This window comes from Pempheris klunzingeri, chromosome 20 (assembly GCF_042242105.1).
Source record: "Pempheris klunzingeri isolate RE-2024b chromosome 20, fPemKlu1.hap1, whole genome shotgun sequence".
Classification (NCBI taxonomy): domain Eukaryota; kingdom Metazoa; phylum Chordata; class Actinopteri; order Acropomatiformes; family Pempheridae; genus Pempheris; species Pempheris klunzingeri.
The window spans coordinates 11,692,632-11,713,308 of NC_092031.1; the positions used below are offsets into that span (position 1 = coordinate 11,692,632).

At 42.2% G+C, this 20,677-nt stretch overlaps 2 protein-coding genes across 3 annotated transcripts; one reads left to right on the forward strand and one right to left on the reverse strand.

Moving 5' to 3' along the window:
- Nucleotides 1–156: 156 nt before the first annotated feature.
- Nucleotides 157–11,137, forward strand: atp2a1l (ATPase sarcoplasmic/endoplasmic reticulum Ca2+ transporting 1, like). 2 transcript variants are annotated; one of them, XM_070851445.1, is made up of 24 exons: nucleotides 158–435; nucleotides 1,404–1,421; nucleotides 1,746–1,828; nucleotides 2,989–3,093; nucleotides 3,876–4,014; nucleotides 4,773–4,853; nucleotides 4,949–5,034; nucleotides 5,155–5,452; nucleotides 5,558–5,724; nucleotides 5,825–5,913; nucleotides 6,012–6,114; nucleotides 6,203–6,334; nucleotides 6,527–6,643; nucleotides 6,729–6,947; nucleotides 7,043–7,154; nucleotides 7,420–7,643; nucleotides 7,729–7,949; nucleotides 8,081–8,283; nucleotides 8,374–8,459; nucleotides 8,543–8,676; nucleotides 8,779–8,896; nucleotides 8,998–9,115; nucleotides 9,437–9,482; nucleotides 10,478–11,137. In XM_070851445.1, the coding sequence occupies exons 1-23, from the start codon at nucleotides 318–320 to the stop codon at nucleotides 9,439–9,441; spliced, it is 2,976 nt and encodes a 991-aa protein (XP_070707546.1). In that variant the 5' UTR covers nucleotides 158–317; the 3' UTR covers nucleotides 9,442–9,482; nucleotides 10,478–11,137. The 2 variants fall into 2 exon arrangements, with proteins under 2 accessions (XP_070707545.1, XP_070707546.1); XM_070851444.1 differs by lacking the exons at nucleotides 9,437–9,482; nucleotides 10,478–11,137 and having other exon boundaries at nucleotides 157–435; nucleotides 8,998–9,123.
- A 5-nt stretch (nucleotides 11,138–11,142) lies between these two features.
- sult1st6 (sulfotransferase family 1, cytosolic sulfotransferase 6) lies at nucleotides 11,143–17,635 on the reverse strand. Its single transcript, XM_070851465.1, has 7 exons — nucleotides 16,939–17,635; nucleotides 16,068–16,196; nucleotides 14,650–14,747; nucleotides 14,299–14,425; nucleotides 12,914–13,008; nucleotides 12,638–12,818; nucleotides 11,143–11,945 (listed from the first exon to the last, which is right to left on the reverse strand). The coding sequence occupies exons 1-7, from the start codon at nucleotides 17,123–17,125 to the stop codon at nucleotides 11,833–11,835; spliced, it is 930 nt and encodes a 309-aa protein (XP_070707566.1). The 5' UTR covers nucleotides 17,126–17,635; the 3' UTR covers nucleotides 11,143–11,832.
- Between the last annotated feature and the right edge of the window lie 3,042 nt (nucleotides 17,636–20,677).

Genomic DNA, 20,677 nt, shown 5'->3' on the forward strand with positions numbered 1-20,677 from the left:
TCCCCGTTGCTCCACCTCGAGCCCCACCCGCATCCCCCTCCCCTCCCCTCCAATCCCCCCGACCATGTCCTCCCATGCTGGAATTTGGAGGCGTGTGTCGGCGGGGTGTCCACCAATCCTGAGCCCTTTGGTGGTATAAAACCCTGAGAGTGTATGGGCTTATTCGCTCTTTCTGTCAGTCCAGCGCTCCATAATCGGAGAGTGCCACACTTCTAGGTGAGGGTGGTGGACCAAGGCTAAAAACTGCAGAGAACAAGAAGTGCAAAGAGCGCGGATAGGCACGGTCAGACGGGTTATCCCTTGTCTATCCAGAAAGGATGGAGAACGCACACACAAAGCCCCCGGCAGACTGCCTGGCTTACTTTGGAGTGAATGAGAACGTTGGTCTCAGTCCTGACCAGTTCAAGAAGAACCTGGAGAAGTATGGCTTTAATGGTGAGAGAGCGGGCATCGGGGATGGGGTAGGAGGCCTACTGAAAGAAGAAAGACTTACAAAGTAGCTGTTGGGTAGCTAGGCCACTTAGAGTAAACTCTCACTTCACAGTTAAAGAAAAATCTGAGTGTTTACATTCATTATATTCCACAAATGACTTTTGCTAGGTCAGTTTCTGGATGTGTTTTCCTGAATCGACACCAGCAGAGTTTCCAGAGATACTCGTTGAGGCGGCCTTGGTTTAGACTTTACATGTGATGCTTTTTTAGAGGGGAGTTGCAACAGCTGGTAGAAATGCAGAGACATTGAGAAGCAGAGACTTTGAGGGCTTTGAAGAGCTATTTAAAGATAGCCAAAGAAGATGGCTGGAGAGCGAGAGAGACAGGTGATGGCTCAAGAAGCTTCCTGGGTGATACATGGGCGGCGTTAACAGGAGAGATGGATAATTTTAGGCCGGGTAAAAAGGGGAGGCCCTTAGATGGCTTATGGCTAAATGACCTGTAATATGATTGCTAATCAATAATTAGTGGAATGGCAAATTAGATAGCAAAGGCTCTGTAATATGGTACTATAGTTCAGAAGCCTCTGTTAGTTGGAGCATTTTGGTGAGCTGCCATTAAACATACTGTTTTAAAGGATTTAGAAAGTGAGCAGCCACTGCTGGAAGGTTTTCATCACGTCCTGCTCAGACATCAGAGGAAGATGATTCAGTACAATGACTCTTTAATTTCAGGCCTCCAGGTACAGTGTTTAATGTCATCAAGTGTAAAGCACACAGGGATTTTTGAGAAGTTTAGGAAAGCAGATCTTGAGGTCACATAAGTTTATCTTTTCTCCCAAAGTTTTGTTGAAAATGTTTCTCTCTGTACGCCATATTTGTTGTCTGAACATTTTAACTAACCAACCTTTTTTCCTGCCTCTCTGTGTCTCCCCACCCATTCGCTTCCTTCACCTTTGTGTCCAACTCCAGAGCTGCCTGCTGAGGAGGGTAAGTCAAATCTGAAATTGATCTGAAGGTCGAAACACCCGATTTGACCCAGATAGGGAGACCATCATTAATGCTCTAAACTGCCCCTCATGCACAGAAGAGTTGTAGTATAAACACGTAGACAGAAAGTTGATTGTGCAATGCCCACATAGTAATGACATTCAACTGTCAATGCGTAAAATCACAGATCCATACTATGAACTGTAAACTCTTCCCTTTGAGCGGAGATACACTCAAGCTTACACGTGTCAGTAATTACATCTATATTTTGTGATTATTATGTACTGATTTATATTAATCTCTTTATTTTCATGCCTCTCTCAGGTAAGACCATCTGGGAGCTGATCATTGAGCAGTTCGAGGACTTGCTCGTCAGGATCCTGCTGCTGGCTGCCTGCATCTCTTTTGTAAGTATACAAGTGTTTATGTTCATGTCAGTAACTTTAAACTGTGGTTATTAATGTCACAGCATTCATTTTAAACTCAATTAACAGTCGTGGGATTTAGAGTAGACAGAATAGCCGCAACAAATTCCACCAGACACTGACATCACGTGGGATCAGACACTTCGCTTGACTTTTTCTTTCCTAAACTTTGGCCCACAAATTTGTTTTCTTCACATTTACATTTTTGGCGCAACACCCTCTGGCCCCTCTTACTTTCCCAGTTGCCATCTTGAAACAGTCATTTAATTGCATTTAAGTTTTAAACCCCATCACACAGACTCTTCCACTAAACAAGCACACTGGAGCTGATCATTTCTGTCTGGTCAATTAATCAAGATAACTTCTCATCCCACCCCAAGTCCCTCCACCCCTTCATGTATTTTTGAGGACAACAACTTGAGAGGAGGGAGACAGATTGCTAGGCCTTGTAGGAGGTGTATTAATTCCTATGTCCAGCTTTCACCCCTTCGGGCAGCTGTCATGATGGCCTTAGAAGGCGAATATTGAGGAGCCAGTGAGAGACGGGGGTCAGGAGAGTATAGGGGGGCTGAGGGGTAAGGGGTTTATTTTAAGAAAGCCCCAAGCTGAGGAGAGAAACTGAATCCTTCAGGAAAGGTCAGGCCAGAAGGAAGGAACGAAGGGCCTCCACACAGAGAGGGGTGAAGGAGCAAGGAGTTATGGGTTATTGAGATCAAATGATCAACAATTATGTAATCATATCATGACGTAAGAAAGTATGATCAAAATAACACGTATCAATACGGGAAATTAAAGGAACTGATTTTTTTAAGTAAATAAAGATGATGAGTCTTGAAAATGGCTTGTATAATTGAGCTTTTAAAATCATCATAAATAGTTTTTTTAAATGCATGAAAAAACTTTAAATGTCCGTGGCGGCCTCCACAATCCCTGAAAACGAACCCTCTTATTATTTAGACATTATATACAAGGTTATAAAGCTGTGAGGAATCTTTTCATCATTAATAATCAACTTAAAGTACATTAAATGTGGAGGTTCAGACATGTTTGCATGCTGTTTCTCAGGAGCAGTATGGCCCACTGCCACTAGTGTGTCCTCTGTGCTCACTCTAACTCTGATTTGCTCTTTACTCTGACCTCAGGTGCTGGCCTGGTTCGAGGAAGGTGAGGAGACCGTCACCGCCTTTGTGGAACCCTTCGTCATCCTTCTCATCCTCATCGCTAACGCTGTTGTTGGAGTATGGCAGGTCAGTGACGTGGCCCAGCACATTGAGCAATAAGACATATCCATTACAACTATGACAGGAAGCGCACATGTTCCAATTACTGCCATGTTTTCTACCCTGACATGGTTGCTCAACTGTAACATTATCACTTTTACTGCTTTGAAGCTCAAAATAGTTGGTATGTGTTTTTAGGTTGCTGTTACAACATTGAATAAACAATATTATTCACTCTAACTTCAATTCAAGACGTTAAATAAACCCCCTGCTCAGTTTATGTTTTGACTGGGTGGATGATTCACATTATGCAAGTCATGCTCTTCTGCATGCGTGCCATTGAGTAATTGGCACTGCTGCATCAGTCACTATGGGAACACTGTTGTTATTACATCCCCGACATGTGTCTGAATCAGCTGCTTCGTTCCACTTTTTCTCATTGACAATAGAACTGACTTTGGCAACCTCTTATTAGAAGATTGACCGTCCCAGATCAAATTTTATCACTTCAAACATTCTCTCTGACCACAGCATGTAGTTTTAGAGTCTCTCAGTTAGATCATATTTATAAACATAGATCCATGCACCACTTTCCACAAAAGAAAACCTGCCATTATGATATATGGTAACCTAAGATGGAATAGCCCACATTAGTTCATAGATTTGACCTATGCATGGGTCAACGTTAGGTTGTGTGTGTACGCTGCCAGTGCCAGGCCAAGGTCAAAATGAGTATGGTTTACACTCAAGCAACTTATTTAGACTTTTTAATGACTGTTTGTGTCTTTTTGTCTGTGTGTGTGCCACAGGAGCGTAACGCTGAAGATGCCATCGAGGCTCTCAAGGAGTACGAGCCTGAGATGGGCAAGGTTTACCGTTCTGACAGAAAGAGTGTGCAGATGATCAAGGCCAGAGAAATTGTCCCTGGAGACATTGTGGAGGTGTCTGGTAAGAAATGTCAAGATTGTCCATTGCTCGTGTCTGTCAGCCTGATCTGTAAACATCATGTCAGGGGAATAAAACCACTGTTAGTCACAGTCTAACTATAATTATACACATTGTCATTATACAGTATTGGTATGAAAAGATGACATCCAGTAAGTTACTTACACTTTTGTCAAGGGAAGCGAAGACAAAGTGACACAAATTCAAAATATGTGTCTGGTAAAGGCTGAGGGCAAAGCGTCATGTCTTTTTAAGGCAATGTGAGCAAGGCGGGATGGAGTAGCACTGCTGTGAAAACATGCTGACTGAAGGAAAGCAAAATCATGAGTATAAATACCCTCACTAGCACCTGCCGCACCTCCTCTCCCCTCCCTGCCATTGCACACTTCTGTTCATTTGTCAGTGTACACCTGTTGCTACTCTAGCTGGCTGCTCCCACCCACACATGAGTGTGTCAGTTCAGGTTCCATTATGAAAGTATAAGTATAGAAAGTTACTCTAAGCAATTGGCTCTAAAACGTCTACAGTCATTTAGGATATTTGTTTAAAATATTTCATTATGTGTGACATGAATAGTGCTACTTACAGCTATTACAGTCACTGGTATGCAAAAGTAATTTAAAAAAAAAGCTAAATTCCCTCAGAGTCCACAAATATGTACAGTCAACATAGCTTTGTTTACTTTATATTTAATGGAAATAAATAACAATTTAGTAGAATTAACAAGAATTATTTTAATGGTGGCTTTGTGATTCCCACAGTTGGTGACAAAGTCCCCGCTGACATCAGGATTGTTTGCATCAAGTCCACCACCCTGCGTGTTGACCAGTCCATCCTTACTGGTAAGCTTTCAAGAAGCCTTCAATATGACAAGACATTGTTTTTATGTCCTGAGTCCATTGGCAGTTTTGAGTTAATCTTCTGCTTTCTCTTCCAGGTGAGTCTGTCAGTGTGATCAAGCACACTGAAGCTGTGCCTGACCCCAGAGCCGTCAACCAGGACAAGAAGAACATGCTTTTCTCTGTAAGTGCTAATATCAATATTTTATCTTCACTTTCGCTGCTTTTCCTTGTAACTCCTCCCTGCATTTCCCCACCCTTACCTGTTTTTTTGTTTACCTTTCTCTGCGTCTCTACTCTGCAGGGCACTAACATCGCCGCTGGCAAGGCTATCGGTGTTGCTATTGCTACCGGAGTGTCCACTGAGATTGGTAAGATCCGTGACCAGATGGTCGCCACCGAGCAAGAGAAGACTCCTCTGCAGGCCAAGCTGGACGAGTTCGGCGAGCAGCTGTCCAAGGTTATCTCCCTGATCTGTGTTGCTGTCTGGGCCATCAACATTGGCCACTTCAACGACCCCGTCCATGGAGGCTCCTGGATCCGTGGTGCTGTCTACTACTTCAAGATCGCTGTCGCTCTGGCTGTGGCCGCCATCCCTGAGGGTAAGCGAAACCACAAAGTGACTGTCAGACTCAGTGTATCAGAAGACTGTTTGTTCCTCCACCGCTTGCTGCTTATCACACTCTCTTTTCACTGATGTCTCTCAGGTCTGCCCGCCGTCATCACCACCTGCCTGGCCCTTGGTACCCGCCGTATGGCCAAGAAGAACGCCATTGTCAGAAGCCTGCCCTCTGTGGAGACCCTGGGCTGCACCTCTGTCATCTGCTCTGACAAGACCGGAACCCTCACCACCAACCAGATGTGTGTGACCAAGGTGGGTATCAGACATTTTTCACTCTCAAAAAGGAAACTGAGTTGTCAATACTAACCTATTACGGACATAATGAAATCTTCCTTTGTGTCCTCCCCGACAGATGTTCATTGTCAAGGGTGTTGATGGCGACAATGTTAACCTTGATGCCTTCGATATCTCTGGCTCCAAGTACACCCCTGACGGCGAGGTGTAAGTTGGTTGTCATGATTTGAATCCAGTATCAGTGGGACATCAAAGCATATACGAGCCAACTCTCATTTATTCGTAATTCTCTTTTTGTTTTTCAGTTCCCAGGGAAGTAGCAAGGTCAACTGCAGCGCATACGACGGTCTTGTTGAGCTGTCTACCATCTGCGCCCTGTGCAACGACTCCTCTCTGGACTTCAATGAGGTAAAGTCATGCAGCATATTTGCTACATAGAAACCATATGACCTTCCACATTTTAACCAGTTCTTTCCATCACCCTCCGTTCCTACAGTCTAAGAAGATCTATGAGAAGGTTGGTGAGGCCACTGAGACCGCCCTGTGCTGCCTGGTTGAGAAGATGAACGTGTTCAACTCCAACGTGAAGAACCTGTCCAGGATTGAGAGAGCCAACGCCTGCTGCTCAGTAAGTTTCCTGCTGCCATTTGTTACACGCTGAAGATAATTTATTGTTAAAACAGGTCCTTTTGATCCACAGTAAGCCATTAGTTAATTGAATCAGTACTTGTTCAAAGGAATTACAGTTTTTTTGTGTTAATTAAGGTCAGCCTGTGACTGTCTATCTGATTAAAAATTTTGTTTCTGTATCCTCCAATAGGTGATCAAGCAGCTCATGAAGAAGAACTTCACTCTAGAGTTCTCCCGTGACAGGAAGTCCATGTCCGTGTACTGCACTCCCTCTAAGGGTGATGGTGGTGCCAAGATGTTTGTGAAGGTTAGTGTCTTTCTTTCTTTCCTCCTTCTGGCGGCCTGTGGTGAGACACCAAGCATTCAACATAATCATCCTGTTTTCTCCACAGGGCGCCCCTGAGGGTGTGATTGAGAGGTGCGCATATGTGCGTGTTGGAACCACCCGTGTGCCCCTGACCGGTGACATCAAGGAGAAGATCATGTCTGTTATCAGGGACTGGGGTACCGGCCGTGACACCCTGCGTTGCCTGGCCCTGGCCACCCGTGACACCCCACTGAAGGTTGAGGAGATGAACCTCGAGGATTCAACCAAGTTCGCCGATTACGAGGTGAGAACTTAACAGCTTGATGGAATTGATATTGAAATGTGTGACCACATGTACAAACTTTGACTGAATGACTCCATTCACACTTCTCTCCTCAGACTGACCTGACCTTTGTTGGCTGCGTGGGCATGCTGGATCCCCCCCGCAAGGAGGTCTCTGGCTCCATTGAGCTGTGCAAAGCTGCTGGAATCCGTGTCATTATGATCACTGGTTAGTTTCATGGATGGGAGGAATTATCAACACAGAAATGCACTGTCCTCTTGTAGAACATTATCATACTTTGTTATGTATGTCTATGTGAACAGAAGTCTAGCCTCACAAAGCTTTTCATTAAAACTGAATGAATTTTTAGTAATGCTGAGTAAATACACTGTCCCATTGCTAATAGTGATTAATATCCCAATAATCCTCTTCCTTGTTCTGCAAAGTTGTGTTTTACACCTCAGAAACATTTTGCTGATTTTCCATATTTCAGGTGACAACAAGGGAACAGCTATCGCTATCTGCCGTCGCATTGGCATCTTCACTGAGGAACAGGATGTTGAGGGCAAGGCCTACACCGGACGTGAGTTTGACGATCTGCCCCTTCACGAGCAGCCTGAGGCCGTGCGCAGGGCTTGCTGCTTCGCCCGTGTGGAGCCATCCCACAAGTCCAAGATTGTTGAGTACCTCCAGGGTCTGGATGACATTACTGCTATGGTAAGAGCTCAACCTAAAAGAAACAGAGACGTACTGTGTAGTTTGAGAGCAGTTCAAACTTATGTGTCCACTCCTCCCACCCCAGACTGGTGATGGTGTGAACGATGCCCCTGCCCTGAAGAAGGCCGAGATCGGCATCGCCATGGGCTCTGGCACTGCCGTTGCCAAGTCTGCCTCTGAGATGGTCCTGGCTGACGACAACTTCTCTTCCATTGTGGCTGCTGTTGAGGAGGGCAGAGCTATCTACAACAACATGAAGCAGTTCATCCGCTACCTCATTTCCTCCAACGTCGGTGAGGTCGTCTGGTGAGTGGCATATGTAACATCCCATGTAATAACCTGAACGTCATCTGTCAGCCATCTTTCAGCTATCTGTCTCTCTACTTCTGGCTAACCTTGGCCTCCTGTTTGTGCTATCATTCCTTTTTCACTCTCAGTATCTTCCTGACCGCTGCCCTGGGTCTGCCCGAGGCTCTGATCCCCGTCCAGCTGCTGTGGGTCAACCTGGTGACTGACGGTCTGCCCGCCACTGCTCTGGGCTTCAACCCCCCTGATCTGGACATCATGGGCAAGCCCCCACGTTCCCCCAAGGAGCCCCTGATCTCTGGCTGGCTGTTCTTCAGATACATGGCTATTGGTGGTAAGTAGGACTGTGGACATTGTCTTTGGTTTTTCTGTAAATGCAGGAACACCCATGGCCCACACTGAGACTGTTATCTTTCCCTAACAGGATACGTCGGTGCCGCCACTGTCGGTGGTGCTGCCTACTGGTTCCTCTACGATTCCACTGGCCCCGGGGTCACCTACTACCAGCTGGTAAGTAGCTGTCTTTCTGACATGTTGCGATTCACAAACACTCATGCGCAGACACTTGATAACCTCACCTCTCCTCTGTGCAGTCTCACTTCATGCAGTGCCACGAGGAGAACGAGGACTTCGCCGACGTCGAATGTGTGATCTTTGAGGCTGCTCCTCCCATGACCATGGCCCTGTCTGTGCTGGTCACCATTGAGATGTGCAATGCTCTCAACAGGTAATACTTAACATGTGTTGGATTTGGATTTTATAGTTTGCATAGAAAAACACATTTTGTCAGCATTGTAGTAACATTTTGATTTCTTTTCTCCTTTTCAAGCTTGTCTGAGAACCAGTCTCTGTTGCGCATGCCCCCATGGAGCAACTTCTGGCTGCTTGCCGCCATGTCCCTCTCTATGTCCCTGCACTTCATGATCATCTATGTTGACCCTCTGCCCGTAAGTCACCCACCAGTTGTAGAAATTATCTCGAAGCATTGTCCTATGTGTCTTGTTATAGTTTCCCAGCAGTCCTAACTCTGACTTTTTTTCCCCCCCAGATGATCTTCAAGTTGACCCATCTGTCCACAGAACAGTGGATGATCGTCCTGAAGCTTTCCTTCCCCGTCATCCTCATTGATGAGGTGCTGAAGTTCGCTGCCCGCAACTACGTTGAGTGTAAGTAGCCGTTGTGTTTTTGCACATCCACTCTAACATATCAAAAAATAAAGATGTTCCATATTTCTTAGATTTACAGTTCTGATCATCAATTTTTTTGTATCTATTAATACTGTCATCCTTTTTGATTAATTAATTTTAATTAATTAATTATTCATTAATCTTTTAACAAAGTGTAATCCCTCTCCATGCTGTACTGTCATTTAATCTTATCACATCATCTCCTCATCTGTCTTTGAATCCATCATAAGTTCTCTTTCTCATCTCTCCCTTATGTCTCCATTCCTCACTAACTCACCTAACTTAACTCTTTCTTTCCAGACTAAATTCAGTCAACCCACCACCTTTTGCCTGTAACTAAAACAAGGTATTTCACAGCTCACACTGCTAGTGTCCATCACTGTGTTTATGTAGTTTGCGTATGTGTTAGTGTACTTTTTGTTCAGTCACTTATGTTCCTGCTCTTATGCAAATCTGTCTTCAGGGGGATTTATATTATTTATTATCACTCTCCTGTTGACAGCGCTGCTGTCTGCATCTAGTGTCGTCCTCTGAGCTGTCTGTTCATTATTTACTTCTGATGTCGTATCGGCCCACAAGATGCCTCAGAGGACAACTTAGTCACTGTCAGCGTTACAGCGTGATTGTTGGGTTGTGTCTGTCTGTTGTTAGAGTGTGAGCGACACCTGTTTCGGTACCACATTTCTAAATATTTGTGATATAGTCGATGTCCTACACTTAGTTTTAATTCTCTCATTTATGATTTATATGCAGTATATAAACATTGTATAAGTGGTTTTAATATACTATAATTGAGTTGTAAGCAGATAATTTGAAGTGTTTTGAAGTGTTTATTGATTAACCTGTGAAGCATCCATAGCAGGATAGTGGCATAAAAGTAGATAATGAATGACAACATAATATAACACAATTGTTCTATTCTACAACTTAAAATGTGCCTTTGGTGGTTACAGTTTGTCCCATTTAATGACCTTTAACACTGGACCAAATTCCTGTCAAAAACAAGCCACCCAAAAACGAAATGTTCTGATCATTAGATACAGCAGATAAAAGCGAAATGACGGACGCTCAGTGTCTCGCCGCTGGCACCGACTTAGTTTGCTTGCTGCTTTCATTAGACTTCATGTCAGAAAAGCAATTATTCTTAAGTGAGCGGTATCTTACAGACTACATCATGCTTTCTTAGTGCTATTAGTTCCAACGCTTTGACGCAGTGACGATCAGTTTGTCCGCAAAGATAGTTGAGGTGTTGTCATTGTGCTGGTTTCCATTGCAACAAACCGCATGTCCAAAAAATCCTTTCCCTGTCTGATTTATGCATTTTCTCCTGCTCTCCTTTAGGTACAGGAGCTATATAGAGATGTAGAAGAAGAGGATCTTAAGGGTTGGAGAGAAAGAGGCGGAGTGGAGAGAGGAAGATCAAAACCAAAGAGAGGAACCATAGTGAGCCAACCAATAGAAGAGAGAGGAGAAAACACAGGAAAATATTTTTAAAAAACAATAAAACTTTTCAAAAAGCAACATAAACATAGCCTCTATATAAGGAAGGAGATTGAATTAAAATGAAGGGAAGTATCCCTGCTGATAAAGTATTAAACTATTTAAGAATTTTATTCTAAGAAATAAAGTATGTATTAAAAGTGATTTTTTGTTAAACTTGGATATTCTCAGCTGTTGTGTTTTTGTGTCCTCTGTCCATTTTCATATGATTGACTTTCCAGCTCATTACTTTTATTCTAGTCTTCGTTGCTCTTGTCTCGTGCAGCCTCCCTGCTTTGGCTGGGCTCTGTACAGTGTGGTGTAGGGTTGCAAAATGACTTCATATGGGCAGAAAAACCTCATGCCTCCAGCTGCCAGTGCTCTCTTATAGGCTCCATGCAGTCAGCGGACTCTGTTGGAGGTCTCATGACATAAAATGGGCATGTCCACTCAGTCACAACACTTTTGGTCTTATATATTGTTTACGTGATAAGCTGCAATAAAGTGATGATTACAAACTCACACACTTGCATTGTGGAGCACATTTTTATTGATCTTTCAAACATAGATTTGGATGTTTTGGTAACACTTTCCAATAGGGTGCGCATCATTGTGGTAGTTACTGAAGAATGAATCAGGATCTGAGAATTAATTAATCGTTAATGAGTAGATCCTGAATAACTCTGAATTGAGCATTGAATGGTAGACCGAGAGATCCTATATTAATGAATCATTAGCTAATGATGAGTTCATAAATGTCTGTAAATAGACACACTGACCACTTTCTTTATGAGCAGCTCCTGATTAACTACAAATCAGTCACTGAGCAGCAAAAAACTAATAACCACTTATTAATTACTAATTAATTAATCATTAGTTACTCTTTTTGTGCAGCCCCAAGTAGAGTGGTCCATCATATTGAGAAATCAGTTCAAATTAAAGTAACACCACAATTCTGTGTACTGTGTTGTGAAGTGTTGCCAATGATTTTCCTCTGCATCTACACATTAGGAGGTGCAGTGTTTGTGGTGTTTAACATCCAGACTTGAGAAGTGAGTCAAACAGATGCATTTTTGTTGATTTTTTGTTTTGGTTTTTAGCTCATGTGAAGTTTTCGGACAGTGTTTTTGCCTTCTGAGTGCTGCACAGTGCCATTTTATCTTTGTCATTGTCTTTGGTTTGCAGAGCTGCGTCAATACGTAAAACCCCAAAATCCGTCAGATGAGGGTCCTGAATGGCAAGTTGGCGTCTTTCATTTGCTTCTCATAATCTTCATCAAACATCTTTGATTGCTCAGGTGTGAAATGGTTTGTCCAGTCACCTACTTCACCTGTAAAGAATAAAAATGAAGAAGAGGACTGTGTTAAATATGTAAATTAATAACTTATATGATGTAATTTGCAAATCACTGAGAAGTAAGTGAAATTATTTTTTCTAAAAGTATCTACTGTTGAACATTAAGGCAGCATCTAAGAATTATTTTCCTCACAGATTAATCAGCCAATTATTTTCTAGATGAAATGATTAATTGTTTGGTGTATGAAACACTTCTATCATTACTTCAGAGAGCCCAAGATCTGCAAAAAATCTTACAAACTGCAGTCAAAAACATACATAAAGTCAAATTACCATGCTACACGATAAATAAAAAACAGCAAATGTTCACTTTTGAGAAGATGCAAGCAGCAAATTTTGGCCATTTTTGCTGAAAAATTATTAATTAGATCAGATTAATACAGTGATATGAAGCAATTTCTGCTAATAGATCAAATTGTTTCAGCTATAGAGCATAAAGTTTATAATAGTTATAGTAGTTTATATCAGAAGCAAAAGATCCAAGCACCTCTAGAGGGCGTCACTGTACTGTACCATGTGAAGGGGATGTTAAAATATCATCATACACTAGAGTCCTGTCTTTGTGAAGCTGATACTGTTGATTTGTGCTGACAGAGAGGCTGATTTAACTGCATTACATCATAAGATATTAATGGTATTTTGTCAGTATCTTGCAGATTAATGCACCTTTTCTCATGAAGGGAGAGATAGAGTGATCAAAAACAGGTGCTGGCACGCAGGAGTAGTTGGCCATCGGGTTCTCCTTCATGTTCTTGAACGACGTGAGCTCCACAATCCGGCTGATGACCTCTTCAGAGACCGACAAGTCCAGGTACCTCATGATACGCTCCACCTCTCGCCCAGGATTCTGGGGGAGTAAATGTGATGGTGGGAGTCTGTGCAGCATGCTTTGGTGATACAGAGTCTTTATGTCAAAGAAAAAGGCCCATGTGTTCTCCTTACCTCCTTCATGTCCTCATAGAAGAGGTAGAGGATATTCCTCCTCTCTCTCTCCACCCAGTAGCCTTTCACATGGTCATACCAGGAGCCCCACGACACTGCAGAGATTCACAGAGCACTTTTTGTGAGAAAGTGAGAAACCTATGACCTCAATAACTGTATTGCCATTTGTAATTGCAGAACTGATTATTGAATTATTGATTTTTTTTGGCCTCTCAGCGGCAGCAGTAACAAGCTGTAAACAGTGTAACAGTGGTCGTCCAAAATTAACTCTCTTTTTAGCTCTATTTTTGGTCTCCACCACCTCTGAGGGAAATATCTGGCTCTTTAGCTGCTACCCGCTCCACTATGTTCACCAGCTGGTCACTAACTGTGTCCGCCTGCTGATTGGTGCTGAGCAGGTTGTGTACCAAAAGTGATCGCATGAGAGCGGTGAGAGTGAATCAAAACATAAAGTTGCCCACTGAAAACCAAAACAATGAGCTGAAAGCAGCTAAAATGCTCTGTAGAGCTGAGAGGGCTGCAGAGCCTCAGAGAGCATGATACACAAGTAGTCATGCTGTCCACCGCTAACATAAAGCTAATTTAATAAGTTATCAATACATGTTTTTTTTTACAGGTTTCATAGGCTGTTGATAAATAGCTTTTGTTTGAGGTGCTGTGGAGGCGTTTTACCAGGTCTGACAGTCAACTCTAACTAAAGAGCCACAAACTACAAGAGTGTAAACACCAGCTGAGGAAGTTTTTCTCTTATGTCCTTATGTATCTCTTAATAATTGACCTGTAAAGCATTAACAAATGATTTATTGCACATATAATAAATTCTTTAGTTACAACTTATAAACTCTTGATAAAAGCATCCTGTTAGATATAACAGTTTGATACACGTCAAATCTGAAGAGCTGACGACTATATAAGTCCCAAGCAATGAAATTAAATTGCTTATGTAGCAGCTGGTTTATTGCTGTCAAATGGACACCAAAGATAAGAAAGTTTTTTTCTTTTGTAGTCTTTTGTAGATTAGAAGGAACATTTTCTTCTGCTTGGCGTTACCGTCACTCAGCAGCAGGGTGCTGATAATCTGCTCATACCCACTGAGGCAAACTATGTTTCTCATGGGGAAAAACAGTGAGCTACGCAAACTAACTCATTCTTCTAAGGTGTTGTGAATTTCAGAAGTCAGCAGCCACTTTTCCTCATTCAAATTTTCTCTAATGCACAAGAGCCTCCAGGCAAATACCACAGAGGCTGGTGGAGTAGGTATATGTGTCAGCCAAAGCACACAGGACAGTTGCATGTGATCTCTTCTCGGTTTGGTTTATGAAACAGAAATGACCAGTTTGAGTGGAGGTAAAATGACACCCAGGAATGTGATTTAATCTACTTACACTCTCCTCGCACGAACTTGTGGATGTAGCCCTCCCAGGGCCCCGGCTCAGGCTGCGTCTGATTCATACAATCAAAGTGGTAGTAGCTCACCAGGTTGTCTTTGGCATTGCGTGCCACGTAGATAGCCTTTACATACCATCAGGAGGGAGAGACAAAAGGGATTTACAACAACAATACAGAGAATGGGTAACCTAAGGCAGTTGTATGGCACTGTATTGTTCACCTCTCACCCAATTTACGTGCACTGTATCATGAGCCTTTCACCCTATTAACATTTACTGCTGAGTGTGAGGCAATAAAATTCACTGCAGGATTTATCTCTCGGTTGAATCTGACAGATCAAGTCTTACCTTGCACTTGTTTTCCCAAAATCCAGGAGGCACCAACTGAAAAGGAAGATGTGTTTTGATAACTCTTGGGGGATCCATACTCTTCAGAAGATCAAGACCTGAAACATTTGTTCAGTGAAAAAGGATATGCACAAGTGAAAGAGTTGAAAAACACCTTTGGCCCATATTATCTCAGATTCCATGTTTTTTTGTTCAATGTTTATGTTGTAATTCCCAGACTAATGCATTGAGATGGATAATATCCCAAGGCTGCTTCAAAATACATTTGTTTCTCAGAATTTAGGGACCTGCCAACTTCTTAACAAAGTGTGGAATATAGTCACTTATATCTGCTATTTCAAGCAAAACACAACGTAGTGCAGGGTGTTTGTTTCCTGCAGCAAAACTGTTGGCAGTGACCCCAGAATAGTTGTTATCACGTAGGCAAATAAACAAAGATTTCATCTCATTTCAAGGAAAGTGCAAAGTCACCCAATGTGCCACAGTCAAAGAGTATTAACCCACAATCCAACTCTGCAGCTCTAACGGGTTTCTTAGCGTCTTTTAGCTCATTGTTTTGCTTTGTGATTGTTCACATTTTGGGAAACATGCTTATTTTCTTTCTTGTTGTCCTAATGAATGCTACAGAGGCTCGTAGGCCATTACTTATTAGCAAGTCAGCCATCTACAAGTCTTGTTCTGATATTTTTGAAAATCAACTGAGGCAGCTTTGAAATGTTACTGAGAGGAGTTCTTTGGTAGATAAATGATTACATTGCAGGTTGCATTGCTGCATGGCTGTAACATGACCAGTATGATTCCACCTGGCGAACTTTGTTGCATGTCTGTCTGGCTGTTCACCTGCAAAAACTGTCCAGTGAAGGCAAAACATGCCAACAAATAATAGTACTTGGCAGAAATAAACAATTCAAGGCAGATAGAGGCATGGATGCTTAACCTGAGACTATTTTCTCCTGACAACTTCGATGAAAAACCAGACTTTTTTTTTGCCACCAGCAGAAACTGCAGTCTTTAGATGTTTGAGTCTGCCACTCGGAAATGTTTATGGGTTAATAGCTCATTGACCCTGATTAAGACGGAAGAAACAAGCCGTTATGAAAACATTCCTCCAGGAATTGGATTTGTGAGTTCTGACATGGCACATACAGACCTGGTTGGAGGATATATTTGGAAATAATAGCTTAATTTTCAGCCAAAGCCCGTGGACACAAAGTGCATTTGAAGTGTATATTTATAGGAGGAAAAGTGGAAACAGCTTAACCATGACATTTGAAATGTATCCTGCACTGTGTGTGTGTATATGTGTGTGTGTGCGTGCGTGTATACATACACACACACACACACACACATATATGCATGCATTATATAACTTGTAAATGCAATCATATGCATGCAGATATAACCACATGAATACACACCTGACGGGATGGGTGGTGGGGAGCAGATCTCTAGGAAAGGACTGCGGACGGGTGTGGGGGCTCGTTTGCAGGCCTCAGCATCTCCGTTGTGAAGAAGCAGGTCGACTATCTCCTGGGTCCATGTGGTCCCTAATGTCCCAAAAACACAAATTAACACGGAGTGTATTGATAGGATACTTCTCATGTGTTGAATCTCATCCACCCACACTAGAACCACACTGGCTGAATGAAACCAGCAGGCGCCCTTCACCGTGAGAAAATCAGGTTTGCTGTGAAGGACAAGCCTGTGGATTTTCATTTTATTAGCGTCACCATGTGACAGGTTCACTGTGTTCTTTTAGCTTTATTTTAGTGGAGGAAATAATATTCAGATCCTTTAGTAAAAATAAAAAGCTGTGAAAAGCTGTGAAAATACTTAATTACAAGTTGAATTAATATAGAAATATTATCAGAACATTTTTTTTCTGTGATTAGCAGTTGTTGCATAATGTGTAAGCAGCATATTATTATTTGTAAGGACTAAGCTTATTTTCTAATTATTGTATATACTGATGTGTGTGTAATCAATAACAATGCGTTATCTTTATTAAGAATATCATATGTTTTGTACACAAACTCTTAATCGGAAAAATAACTAAAACTGTCAAAGTAATCTAGTGGAGTAAAAAAAAAATACACACAATATTTTCTAATATACAAAATTACAAAAAAATACAAATTGTGTAAATGTACTTAGTGACCTTTCACCACTGGTGTCAACTGCGTGAACGCTAACAGAACGTCAATAAAAACACATATGACACGACAAAATAAACAATCACTGTCCAAAAACTAGATGCAAAGCTACATCTGGAAGCAGCTATCCGAGTACCTGCTTTGGGGTAGGTGGCGATGAGGAGGTCTGAGGGGTCAGGACGGAAAGCCCAGATGGAGTCCCAGTTTTTGGCGATGTAGCTCATGAGAGGAACTCCTCTGACTGGGATGAGAGGGAAGCGAGTGATGGAGGCGCTGGCCTTCAGAATGGCTTCGCTGTAGGACAAGTCTTCCTTCTCAGACATGACTGACAATGTCAAAAGTTTACCCGAGGAGATCAACAACCAGAAGCCAAAATCGAATACAACCGTAATAAAAACAAAAGGGCTCAAACGAGGCCGTTGCTGTGGTCCTTCCTTGAATTCCTCTGTCTGCGGCTCCTCTCTCAGCTGGCTTTTGTTCCTTTGTCAAACATTCACAGTTGATATGCTTTTGTGCACCATAAATTCCAACTGTGTGCAAACCTCTTCCTGTTTGGTTGTCAAACCCGCAATCGCCGCATATACATTATCTGGTCTTGTGGTTTTCAGCTTAAATCCTCTCCAGCGTTTGAATCCAAAAGCAGGAATCTCTCAGAAGGCTTTCCCAGAAACAATCCCTCCTCAGCTGCCAGCTGAAGCCAAAGTGCTCCAGTCACTCTAAAATGTGTTTCTTTCCCCTCCTTCTATCTTTGTAACCTGGCTGTCTGAGTGCTTGTAGTTCTTATCTGTCTGCGATCACTGGAACTTGCACTGGCAGATCTACACTAAAGTGCCCTTATGTAACATTCCCAGTTACGTATGAACTCCACTTTTGCTCACAATACTATCTTAACTGCTTACTCTGTAATTTGAGGAGGGGACAAGGGAGGGTCTTAGGAGAGCTCGACACAGCACAGATTGGCAAATTATAATCACACAAAGAGCACAAAAGAGATCGATTTAATCTGATAGATCAGCAACTGATTATGTCAAGACCGTGTTGTTTCACTCGAGCCACTCATGTTTCTTTCTCTTTTACCGAAGAAAACAAAGAGGTTTGAATTTGTGTCAGTGTGTCTAACAAATAAAAGCCTAATCAGTGTTGTATGAGAGTCAACATTTGTAGAAGCTCTCCACCTTTGGACACAAACTTTTAAAGTCAATAAAATGCTGACCTAAAGGTGGTAAAGGAGCATTTGTTAGAATCTGTTACGGTCATTTCAGCTTCTATAACCTTGCAAAGAAGAGATGTTTCATGTGTGTAGACATTCAGCCGGACATGAATTCAAGTTCAGAGCGCTGTTAAACCAGAAGCAGCTGTTTAGAAAAGACATTCCAGGATTTCCACACTCAATATCCTGCCAACGTAGAAACAATATTTTCACTGAAAATAAGCTCTGCTCCACTGTTGAAACATCCAACAGACAAGAGTCCTGTTCACGATTAAAAAGATTAAAAACTTTTTGAATAACTTTTTTCATAATGCAGAAATCCGTTGGAGTAACCTGATGGATAAAATGCTTGATTCTTTTTACATAAGCACAACAAAAGCATTAACCATAATTAACTTCTGTTTGGTTGTTTTTCTATCAGGATGAAGAAAGTCAACACCAAAATAACACACACTCTCTGCAGGGGAGTGTATAAAGCTTTTTTCTTTTAATCTGATTTAGATTTAGACTAGAGGCTTCACAGTGTCCTCGTGTGGATGGAGATTTTCTAAAACACTTAACTGGCAATCAGAGCTGTAACCAAACGGTTTATAGTCAGACAATAAGAAATTAAAAGATTTCCATCACTATTTCTCCATAAGTTTTGAATTTACAAAACAAGCACAGACATGGTGTGTTAGAGGTCACAACACAAAGAGCAGGTTTACAGCATCAGGTTTACAATTTACCAGCATTTGTACCATGGGTGAATACTCGATTCCAATTGGCTGCTGGGTGTCTGTTAAAAAGTGATAATGAATACCTATTAAGTAGGTCTAGTGAAGCTGTCTCTGCACCATCTAAATGAATGCACTGTTTGGAGAAACAGGGACGCAGTCAGAGCCTCTTTTTACTATTTGTTGCAGCACCTTATCAAGCTAGCTTTTTTCTAACAGTGACTGTAACGCTGGTCCTTCAGTGTCTCATCCTCTGAACACCACAAGAAGGAGACACACAAGCTGCAGGAAGTAGACCGATCCCCTCTGAACTCACTGAGACTTTGGATCACACGATCACTCTCTGATCACGTCTTTGAACTGTTTACATCAGCGATCAGTGAGAGCCTGTGATCTGGAGCTTTTGGAGGTGTCGCTGTGTGGAAAATCAGGGCAACAGTCCTATAAGGTGAAGTCGACACAAGCCGTCGTCTCACATTTCAGCTCACAGCTTCAGGCTGCAGCAGACAGTAAAGTTACACACCAGTCATTCATTTGTTGGTGAAAATCCTCATATTGATTCGCACAGCGGATCTGCATCCACGTCGCCCATTAATTCCTGATGATGGACACGTCGTTGGGCATCATCCCTCACTTACAGCAGCAGCCTTGGTGTTACTGAGGAGTTAACTGACTACATTTGGTAGCAGTTGTTGAACTTGCTTGTTTAATAAAAGAGGCAGGAAGCTGAAAGGTGAGAGATCAGTCGCTGTCATGGAAAGTGGCCTCATAAAATAAAACTGTTGGTGGGGAAAAAACACAATTATGAAATAAAAACAGACGTCTGCACTTTGTGAACTTGAACTGAAATGAAAATGTAATGTCTTATTCATATAATTACTTTTATTTATTTAATATTGAACACTCTGAGCTTCCATATACAGACAAGGTTTTTGAAGTAAAAGCCGACCTGGCACTGACCCCGTTGCTTTTAGCACGTTAAGTGAATCATCTACAGCATCGTCGTGAACATTTCTTTCCAAGTGACAGTCACAGACCTGAGAGGCACCAACACACTGGAATTAAGTACAGAAAAATGAGTGATCAAAGGTTACTTATAAATGTTTTCACGCACATTTATCCCTTTTTGCACTTGGACTGGATTCCTTTTTAGATTCTGTGGTGGTAGGTTTATTTGATTTGTTAACAACGCTTTACAGGTTCAGACAGATAGTTCCTCGTGTAGCTGAAGGACAAAATGTTGACCACATCCTGACTCATAAGGGCTTTTCCTCGTGGTGAGTGCACAGCTGCGGCAGAGTAGCTAGGTGAGTATTTCTGGAAACAAAGCAGCAGTCAAATGAGGTCCATTAATAAAACAACAGCATGGAACCATTAAAGATTAAGACTGAGAGTAATAGTGAATGAAGTCGAGGTCAGGGCCATGGTGGCTTTTTTTTTTTTTTTTTTCCACAGTCACGGCAGTAAAACCTGCAGCAGGAGGGAGCAGTGAGGGCGCAGCCTCAAACACACTGTTCATCCTGCACACTGTAACCGTCACCGACAGCCAGGTCTGTTTGATACGTGTCAGGCAATCACTATGTGCATGTATTAAATCATGAATATGAAAAACAGTACATGTTTTTCATAACCTGGCCAATGGACATGCTGGAGGTTGTTTTATAGTGGTCATGCAACCACCAGAGGGCACAGATGGCAAGAGTTTCCTGTGCACTCAGTGATCTTTACTGCTACAAACAGGTTTACAAAGCTGGACAGTCAACATACCAATATTCTGTGATTGTCAGATCAAAAGCTGTAACAATTAGATGATCTGGTTCGTGGCTGGCTCTGGGATTTCCCACCCAGAGATGAAATGTGGATTCGTTTTAGGGAACAGCAATGTTGAATTTTCTAGCATTACAAATGATCATTATTATTAGTGGTAGCAGTAGCAGCAGTAATAGCAG